Source organism: Corapipo altera, unplaced genomic scaffold, assembly GCF_003945725.1.
Source record: "Corapipo altera isolate COAL_440 unplaced genomic scaffold, ASM394572v1 201, whole genome shotgun sequence".
Taxonomy (NCBI): domain Eukaryota; kingdom Metazoa; phylum Chordata; class Aves; order Passeriformes; family Pipridae; genus Corapipo; species Corapipo altera.
The window spans coordinates 3,304,777-3,314,206 of record NW_020884940.1 but is presented as its reverse complement, the minus strand read 5'-3'; the positions used below and the strand labels follow the sequence as shown (position 1 = coordinate 3,314,206).

Genomic DNA, 9,430 nt, shown 5'->3' with positions numbered 1-9,430 from the left:
GTGGGGCTGAGGGAGCTCCAGAACCGTGTTTGCAGGAATGGGGGAGCACTGGGTCGTGGCTGTGGGGCTGAGGGAGCTCCAGGACTGTTGCTGCAGGGACAGGAGAGCTCCAGGACCATGGTTACAGGGCTGGGGGAGCCCCTGGGACTGTGGCTGCGGTGGCCGAGCAGGGACAGAGCCGCCCTTGGAGCCCTCACTGACGCAGCCAAAGGGCCGGTTCTCCACCCTCTCCCTGTGCTTCGGGCAGGGGAGACGCTGCCCGAGGTGGCACAGGCGACCTTGGGGGGCCGCTCGCTCACCCCCTTTTCCCGGCCCCCCCCCAAGGTCCGTGACTCGCTCCTACTACCGCAACTCCGCCGGGGGGATGCTGCTCTTCGACCTCACCAACCGCGCGTCCTTCGAGAGCGTGCGGCGCTGGCACCGCGAGGTCACCGACACGGTGCAGCCCTCCCGCCTCGTCTTCCTGCTGGTGGGGCACAAGAGCGACCTGGCGGGGCAGCGCCGCGTGGGCCGCAGGGAGGCCGAGAGGCTGGCGGCCTCGCTGGGCGCCCAGTACGTGGAGACCTCGGCCAAGGACGCCTCCAACGTGGCCCTGGCCTTCCAGATGCTGACGGTGGCCATTTACCAGGCGCTGCAGACGGGCAGGTTGGTGGCCACCGAGGCGTGGGACGGGGTGAAGAGCAGCGTCCCCCTGCCCGTGCCGCCCAAAGCTCGGCTGTCGGAGAAGGAGGAGAAGAGGAAGAGGTGCTCGTGCTAGAGCTGGGGACGTGCTGGGATGTGCCCCCCTGCTGCACATCAGCTTGCCAGGACAGGGTGGCGAGTGCTCTCTCTGCGAGCATTGTAATTAACTGTAAGAGCTGTTAAACGGTTTCATTTTAACAGTTCAGGCTCAGTATGGAAGATTTGGTGGTTAATGGAGCGGTTTTTGAAAGGACAGGGAAATAAAGTAGCAATAAAATAAAATGAACGTTGCAAGGACCCCGAGGCGTGCTCGTCCTCTGCACATTCCAGTGATCAAAGTGCCCAGGACTGTGGCTGCAGGGACAGGAGAGTTCCAGGGTTGTGGCTGCAGGGACTGGGGAGCTCTCATTCCTTCAGCTGCAGGAAGCTCTCTGTGCTCCCTGCCTGCTGGGTAACTGTTCTGTAACCATGGGGCTGTGCAGGTTTGGCCATCACACGGTGATCCCACCTCAGTGGGGGTGGAGATGCAGCAGGAAGGAGCAGCACGGGAGCATTAAACACCCCTGGTCATCCCTCTGCCTGCCTGTGTTTTCCTGGGGAAGCAGCAGTGCTTAGGCTGCCCTTGGAAAGGGTGGAACGCCCAGGTGAGACTTCAGGCACCAGCAGAGGTGGGTGTCACCCCATTCCCCTCTTCTCTCTCCTGTACTGACCAAGTCCTAAATCATAAAGCCCTAAATTCTTTAAATCTTCCCAAATACAATTAGAAATAATAGATTTATTATATAAATCTCAGGTAATATCTGATTATCACTCTGGCTCAGGACCCGCCTGAGTCCAAAGCAAAAATCCTTCTGGTCTAGAAGGGGCTGGAGGGGAAGCCACAGGAGGAGCAGCTGAAGTTGGGTTGCTCAACCTGGAGCAGAGCAGACTGAGGGCAGAGCTCAGAGGGGGCTGCAGCTCCTCCCCAGGGGCAGCTCCCATCTCTGCTCTGGGGAAGCAGGGACAGCACCCAGGGAACAGCTGGAGCTGTGTCAGGGCAGGCTCAGGTTGGATCTCAGGGAAAGGTTCTTCCCCCAGAGGCTGGTTGGGCACTGCCCAGGCTCCCCAGGGCAGTGGGCACAGCCCCAAGGCTGCCAGAGCTCCAGGAGGGTTTGGACAATGCTCTGAGGGACAGGGTGGGATTGTTGGGGTGTCTGTGCAGGGCCAGGAGTTGGACTGGATGATCCTCATGAGTCCCTTCCAGCTCATATTCCATGATTCTGCTCCCTTTAAATCCCCAGGAGAACTCCCACCAGGATAGCACCAGTGACACAACCCCTGCCACCCCTCTGCAGTGCTGCCTGAAGAGCACGAGCCCGTGCCAGGAGCTTAGATTAATAATTTCTTTATTCATGTAAAACAAACGCAAGTATTTATATAAACACTGACATTACAAAGTACTGGAGCAGGAAGGAGGAAACAAAAAACCTCTACAGATGCTTCTAATACTGTCCCACACACGACCAAATGCTCTGTCCCTTGGGTAATCAATCACTTGTACGAGAAACCACTTTCAAGTCACAAATAAAAGTCTCTCCTTGAGATACGTCGCGCTCTGAGGAGGAACAAGGAAAGGGGCAGAGAGTGTTTTTGGCAGATCTCCTCGTAGAGTCAAGATATTGCTGCACCATTAATAAAAAATAGATGCTTCTCTGTAAAGCACTAAAAAAAAACATCCCACGGGTGACATCGTGGAGGCTTCAGCGGAGAGGCAAAATATCCCAAACTGCACTGGCGGCGTCTCCCAGCTCTGCCCAGGGGCTATTTCTTGGTGGTTTTGCGGATCAGTGCCATCCTCTGCAACAAGGAAAGGGAAAAATGTGGGAAGCTGAGCAGCTCAGCGCAGGTGACTGCCCAAACCAGCTGCAGCCGTGCAGGAGTGAAGCATCCCAGATGCTCTGGGGACGCTGCCTGACCTGCTCCCACACAGGTCTGTCAGGTCTGCTGGAATCCTAATGGGGTCCCAGGCTGGAGCCAGAGGAGAAGGAAGTGTCTGTGCTGCTCCACTCGGCACCCCAGGGCAGGGGGATCAAACCCCACCTCAAGGCCCCCCCTCTGTGCCCAGTGGGAGCTGCAGCATCACCCAGGAACCCTCCAGCTCCTTCCTGGCTCTGACTGTGCACTTCAAAAGCAATGGATTAATTCAGTTTAAAGCAAAATTAAAGGTGTTTTCAGTCCCTTTGCACAAAGACAGAGACAAATCTGCCAGGGGCAGCTGAGAAGTGCCTGTGTGCAGCTCCCAGCTGGTTTTAACCCTCCCAAGCTGGGCTGGCCCTCAGACCTGTGCTCTTAGGGCACAGTCAGCACTGCAGAGGAGCCACAGCAAGCTCAACCCTCTCTGCACTAACAGGCCAGGAGGCTCTGGGAGTCATTTCAAGCCCAAACCACTTGGAGGAGGCCACAATTTCACCCCCTTCCCCGTATCAGCCACGTGATTCCCAGTGTTGTGAGGGCTCCTTTACCTGTTTGTGAGCTTCTGTAGTGCAGGCTTTTTTGTAGGGCCTGATTTCTTCAGAACCAAAGCCCGGGATCCACATGTTCCACTGGCGCTCTGGAATCACAGAAGGCTTTGGGTTGGGAAGGACCACAGAGCTCATCCAGTTCCAACCCCCTGCCACGGGCAGAGATGCTTTATCCAGCCCAACACCACAGCCTGACTTCAGGGAGTGCCCCTGGGTCTCAGCTGAGGGGAAAAACCACAGGTAAAACTCACTCACCGAGGTGCAACTGGACGTCTTTGACCTCCAGGGTGTTGGACTTGCGGTGCCGCGCGAGCTGGCAGGCGGCGGTGACCACGCTCTCGATGAAGTCATCGGCGATCTGCAGCAGCATCTGGGGGGAACAAGGGCCACAGCCAGCCTGGTCAGCTCAAATCATGTGGGAGGGATGAAAACGAGCCCTCAGAAGTTGGTATTTAGAAGCGTGGAATGCTCCGAGTTGGAGGAGACCCACAGGGATTGTGGAATCCAACCCCTGGCCCTGCACAGACACCCCAACAATCCCACCCTGTCCCTCACAGCGTTGTCCAAACCCTCCTGGAGCTCTGGCAGCCTTGGGGCTGTGCCCACTGCCCTGGGGGGTCTGTTCAGTGCCCAACCAGCCTCTGGGGGAAGAACCTTTGCCTGAGATCCAACCTGAGCCTGCCCTGACACAGCTCCAGCCGTTCCCTGGGTGCTGTCCCTGCTCCCCCAGAGCAGAGATCGGAGCTGCCCCTCGGGAGGAGCTGCAGCCCCTGCTGAGCTCTGCCCTCAGTCTGCTCTGCTCCAGCTGCACACCCCAAGTGCCCTCAGCTGCTCCTCATATGGCCCCTCCTGACCCTTCACCACCTCAGTGTCCCTCTTTTATGTCCCTCTGTTATGGTTTTTGTATCTTTTCTATATCGTGGTGCCCCACACTGTATTTCCCCCAGGACTGTATTTCACAGCTTTTTGCAACAGACCCATTTTGGCACTGGGACACAGAAAGACAGGGACGCCTGAAGGCTGCAGGAGAATAGAGAGGTGTCAAATGAATCGTGGAAATGTCTGTGAAAATACCCAGATTAGCTCTTTCTGCAGCCCCTGCCGTGGGTTGGTACCCACCTCCTCCACATCTTCATCCAGCTGCTCGTTGGGATCCACCTCACGCACCAGGTCCTGCAATTTCTTCTTGGTTAAAACCTGAGGGTGTGGGAGAAGAAGGATTTACTGCCCTGCTACTGCCCTGCTCCAGCAAAGCAGCAGCACAGCCACAAACACCCCCTCCCCCTGTGCTCCCAGGGCCCGAGTCACACTGTTGACACAGTCTATCAGCTCAGGAATGGCAGGGATAAGGAATATCAGGTGTTAAGGAGTCGTTTTGGAGCACCAGGGGTTGCTCTGGGCAGAAAGGGGAATGCAGCAGCCAGGATAAATATCTCCAGCACCAAACTGGCACCAAAATGCTGCTGGCAAGGGTGGGGGGAAAAGCAAAACTACAACTTTTAAGAGGAAGAGAGCAAGTGTAAGCAACATATCAGTGACTAAAGCTGTGCTCAGGGCACGAGGGAAGTATTTCCATGGCTCTAGTGCTTATCAGCTTTAGTGCTTCTCATGGAAAACAGAGATAGGTGAGTGCTGGGTTATCCCAGGGCAGCAGCCAAACGTGGCAGGGAGCAAAAACCACACTGGGCTTGACCAACAGGATGCTGAGTCTTAAAAGATCTGGATGGAAGTTGTCAGCCTGCTTGGGTGATCCAGGCACAGGTGGGAAATTCCTCCCTTTCCTGGTTCCCTCGCTGCTGTGCCTGTGTTTGTGGGGGGTCTGGTGCAATTCCTGAGAGCCCCAGTGAAGCCATAAGGGAGCAATCCCAGGGCAGCAGCTTGTTTCATGCACATCAAAGCCTCCAAAGGTTGTAAGGGACCTTAAACCCACCTTATTCCACCCCCTGCCATGGGCAGGGACACCTTCCACTAGCCCAGGTTGCTCCAAGCCCTGTCCAACCTGGCCTTGGACACTTCCAGGGATGGGGCAGCCACAGCTCCTCTGGGCAACCTGTGCCTCACCACCCATTTCCCCCCAAATTCCTCCCATCTAAACCCCATTTAAAAAGAATTTCCCCCCAGTATACATTTTCCTGAGACTGCAAAACCCACAGCATCCATTCCACCGGCCTGGAAGCAGCTGGAAGAACTCCAGGAAGAAGTTCTGAACTCCAGGAAGAAGCTCACTCAGTAACTGATACTTTAACAGACACAAAGTATTTGCTGGTGATTTAAGGAGGGAGAAAGGAGCCAGGGGCAGGGCTGAGCATCATCCCTGTTGTCCTGGAGTCAGGGATGGAATTACCTGGTTGCTCTCAGGGCTGAGCCTGCCCCCTCCACTGGGTGTTCCAGGCATCTTGGCCACGGTGGTGCTGTTGGCCATGGAGCTCTGGGGGGGGGTGCTGGCTGGCTCTGGCTTGATGGAGGAGAAGTTGGAGAGGTTGATCAAGGTAGAAGGGCCAAACTGGTTCATAATCTGCTGGGCTTTAGATTTTAGGTCATAAAGCTTGTCCAGGTCCTGCTTCTTCTTGGGATTGTGGGGACCCAAACCAATCAACTGGGAAAGGAAAGGAGAGCCAGGGTTAGAGGCAGACAGGGAGTTCAGTGGGGTGGGCAGGTCTTTGTCCTGAGAAAACTGGAGTTTATAGAAGATCAGGAGTCTCTGGACACAGCAAGAAGGGAGAAGTGATGTTTAAGTAGACGAGAAAACCTTCCCTGGTGTGTGGAAAATGAAGTTTCCACAGGCCAGTGACAGCAGCACTGACCCACCCCCCCCCCCCCCCCCCCGGCCTGACCCCCCCAAGTCCCACCCTGCTCAGGGCCTTCCTGAGCCCACTTCCCCCAGCCAGCTTTGAGGAACAGGCCACACAGAGCAGATTTAAGTGCAGCAGCACAGGATCCCTCATCCCCACACTGCAGGGGTCTCAAGAGAAGGCAGGGCTCGGCCTCCCTGGAGTCTCATTTTTGGGAGCACCACGCTGCCAGCCCGGTCTGCAGCGACCCCTCCACGTGGGACTGACAACAGCAGGTCCATTTTGGGTGCTGAGAGCAGAGTCTGGGAGCTCAGAGGGGCAGGAACACGTGTGTGTGTGTGCCCACACCTGCCCATCGTTCCTCCTGCACTGGGCAACCAACAGCCACAGGAAAAGGACTGGGATTTATGGATCTCCTAAAGGTGAACCAGAAGTGGGCTGTGGTTACACAGATCCTCCAGGTGCCTGAAGTGTCTCAGGTTCTTGGTCACAGACTGACCGGCTCCTCCTCTGTTCCACGGCTGGGAGGCTCTAAAGCTCAGGCTGGGTGAAGTTTTGAGCTGTCCTCACTTTGCTCCATGACAGGAAACTCATCCAAACCCTGCACCTCCCACTGCCACAACCACCACAGGCAGCAGGGATGGGCCTCTCACAGGGAAGGAGAGTTCAGGGAATGGTTTGACGGCAAAACCCCTTGTGGAAGGGGTGGAAAACAGCTGCTGAGGCTGAACTTACAAAAGAAGAGTCTGTTTAACCAGCTTTACAGGATGTTCTCACAGTGTCTGCCCCCTGAGCCACAAACAGACATTTCCCCCTCATCAGAGCAAGCCTGGTTAGTCTGGATTAGTTAAACCCACACCAGAAAGCACACAGGAACACTCAGAGGCAGCTGCTTTAGTGCTTCACTCCAAGGCACACTCATGCACCTGCAGACAGGGATTTATACCCCAGACACCCTCCTGCACTGCCCTCAGCAAGTCTCCAGCTCAGTTTTAACTGGATTAACGATGGAAAACCACGGCACTCACCCCCTGAACCCCCTCAGCTGTACTTGGGGCCCAGGGGCTCAGCACAAGACCAGGAGGGACCTCCAGTCTTGGTTTTAGCTGGAGCTCATCTCAGGCTGTTCACCCCACTCCTCACTTCCCAAATCCACCCAGCAGGAATTCCTGCCCACCATGCAGGGCAGGGAGCACCCAAACCCTGGGGCAGAAAGCCCCGGAACCCTCAGGAAGAAGCACAAAGTGGTTTTGCTGGTTTATTCCAGGATCTTACCGCACCCTCCATGTGCTGCCAAGATCCCTGGACACAAAACCCGCGGGATGAGCAGGTTCCCAGGGCAAATCCCACATGCCAGCCCCGTTTTACTTACAGCTATCTGAGTGTCTAGATCTTTAATTACATCAGCAACTGCTGTGGGCCCAGAGGGTGCAGAGGCCATGGCCCACAGCCTTCCCAGGGTGTCACCAGCCAGCAGGACCTACTCTGGCCTCCTCCTCTTCCACACAACTCCCAATCCTACAGGAACACCAGATATTTTTTTTTTGGTATCACCCATCCTTTATAAGATGCTGAGAGGAAGCAGTTTCACACGTTGTCCTCACTACAGGGCCAAAGGTTTCTCTGACAGATCACACAGTGGCTGCTGCAGAGGAGGAGCATCCCATAGGATCCTGAAGAAATATATGGCCAAATTCTTCCTTTTTCTGCCAGGAAATGGGAGTATCCTGGTGCCTGCTGGCGTGCAGGTGAGCCCAGGCCCCACAGCAGCAGGTCCCTCCAGGGCAGGAGATTTGGGGGCAGTGACAACTGGGACTGGTTCAGCTCTGGGGCAGCACAGGGTTAGAGCTGCAACTAAAATCCATGTTAATGCCTAACAGCACATTCCCTGGAAGGCTCAGGGGGCTCCCATTTCCATCAATCACAATAATTTTCACATCTAAATACAACCACAGAATCATGGAATGGTTTGGCCTGGAAGGGATGTTAAAGACTACCCAAGTCCCACTCCCTGCCATGGGCAGTCACACCTTCCACCAGCCCAGGTTGCTCCAAGCCCCATCCAACCTGGCCTTGGACACTTCCAGGGGCAGCCACAGCTTCTCTGGGCAACCTGTGCCAGGGCCTCACCACCTTCACAGGGAAGAATTTCTCCCCAGTCTCCCATCTATCCCTGCCCTCTGGCAGTGGGAGCCATTCCCTGTGTCCTGTCCCTCCAGCCCTTGTCCCAAGTCCCTCTCCAGCTCTCCTGGAGCCCCTTTAGGTACCGGAAAGAGCTCTAAGTTCTCCCTGGAGCCTTCCGTCCTCCAGGCTGAACACCCCCAGCCCTCAGCACTCAACACCCCCACGGGGATGGGACCGAACCCCCTCCCCGTGCCGAGCGCGCCGGGCGCCGCGGGGGCAGCGCGAAGGTCACCGAACGCCACCGGCACCGCGCAGCGCGCCCGCCCCGGGGCTTCCTCCCACACCTGCAGCCGCGTTGAGCCCCCCGGAGGCTCCGTGAACCCCGCCCGGGGCCCCCCCCCCCCCGTACCTCCCCATGACCCGCGGCCGCTCCGAGGCCCCGCCGCGCTCCCTCCGCCGACACCGGGGCGAGCGCTTCCGCTTCCGGGCGCGCCTCCGCCAATCGGGAGCGCGTCCGCCCCCTGCGCGCGCGCGCGCCTCCGCCAATCGGGGGCGCGTCCGCCCGTGCGCGCGCCGAGGCGCTCCCGCCCCCCCCCCCCCCCCTTTCCCAACTGCGGGCGCCCGCAGGGGGGGGGGGGGTGCGCTCCCAGCATGCCCCGCGCGGTTTGCATAGCGCCGGCCATCGCAAACGGCGCGGGAACGGCGCTTCTTTTTAGGCGAAAAGCGGCGCGAATGGCGAAAATAAAGGGAGAAAACTATGGAGAAAGCATGGCGGAAGCAGAGGTACGCGCATCGTTTAGCCGGTCGTTCCCGTGCCTCGCCCTGACCTAAGAGGCGCTCCGGCGCTTTGCCCCGCGGGGCGGGGGCGGGCGCAGCTCTTAAAAAGGGCTTCTGCCGTGCGTGGCACGGGGGGGCCTCGCGCCGCCCCCGCGGAATCGACATCAAGAGATTTCGGAAGCACAATTTTTGTGAGGTGGGGTCGCCGGTAACCGCCCGTTCCGGCGCCCCGGTACCGGCACTGTGGAACGGCAGAGGCGTGGGGGAGAGGGACGGGGGCTGGCTGGGTCGCCGCGGTGGCTCCGACAGTGCCCCATTGGGCCAGTTCCGGAGCCGCGGCCACCCTTCGGTATCGGGCGGTGCCTGCGGTACCGGGACCGACAGGACGGGACGGACGGACCATAGTTGTGACATCACGAACGTACGGGACGGTCCCTGTGACACCACGGACCAGTGGGTGATGCGGGACGGTCGCTGCGACATCCCGGGTATGCGGGATGATCCCGGCCCGGCAGGATGGTCCCTGTGACATCCCGGGGCACATGGGATGATCCC

The 9,430-nt window shown here is 57.9% G+C and overlaps 2 protein-coding genes and 1 non-coding gene across 5 annotated transcripts in view; 2 read left to right on the top strand and 1 right to left on the bottom strand.

Moving 5' to 3' along the window:
* Positions 1-761, top strand: part of LOC113955518 (ras-related protein Rab-39B-like) — a 2,110-nt gene extending 1,349 nt beyond the window's left edge. The window contains exon 2 of the mRNA XM_027661100.1: positions 325-761. Coding sequence (XP_027516901.1) covers positions 325-757 — 433 coding nt within the window. The 3' untranslated portion in view covers positions 758-761. The remainder of the gene's footprint in view (positions 1-324) is intronic.
* Positions 762-2,049: 1,288 nt separating this feature from the next.
* Positions 2,050-8,592, bottom strand: TAF12 (TATA-box binding protein associated factor 12). 3 transcript variants are annotated; one of them, XM_027661097.1, is made up of 7 exons: positions 8,508-8,592; positions 7,347-7,492; positions 5,527-5,778; positions 4,302-4,379; positions 3,438-3,552; positions 3,183-3,271; positions 2,050-2,517 (listed from the first exon to the last, which is right to left on the bottom strand). In XM_027661097.1, the coding sequence occupies exons 2-7, from the start codon at positions 7,413-7,415 to the stop codon at positions 2,482-2,484; spliced, it is 639 nt and encodes a 212-aa protein (XP_027516898.1). In that variant the 5' UTR covers positions 7,416-7,492; positions 8,508-8,592; the 3' UTR covers positions 2,050-2,481. The 3 variants fall into 3 exon arrangements, with proteins under 3 accessions (XP_027516898.1, XP_027516900.1, XP_027516899.1); XM_027661099.1 differs by lacking the exon at positions 8,508-8,592 and adding an exon at positions 6,323-6,667 and having other exon boundaries at positions 7,347-7,365; XM_027661098.1 differs by lacking the exon at positions 7,347-7,492.
* Positions 8,593-8,978: 386 nt separating this feature from the next.
* On the top strand, positions 8,979-9,107 carry LOC113955697. The gene has a single exon (XR_003530623.1). It is a non-coding gene; the product is annotated as a U11 spliceosomal RNA (small nuclear RNA).
* The last annotated feature ends 323 nt before the right edge of the window (positions 9,108-9,430 follow it).

Excerpts from the sequence above, each read along its gene's own strand:
- TAF12 (XM_027661097.1), bottom strand. The coding sequence starts at position 7,415 with ATGGCCTCTGCACCCTCTGGGCCCACAGCAGTTGCTGATGTAATTAAA. Across the intron at positions 5,779-7,346 it reads ATCTAGACACTCAGATAGCT|TTGATTGGTTTGGGTCCCCA; the intron begins GTAAGTAAAACG and ends TTCCTTTCCCAG. Across the intron at positions 4,380-5,526 it reads TCAGCCCTGAGAGCAACCAG|GTTTTAACCAAGAAGAAATT; the intron begins GTAATTCCATCC and ends CCACACCCTCAG.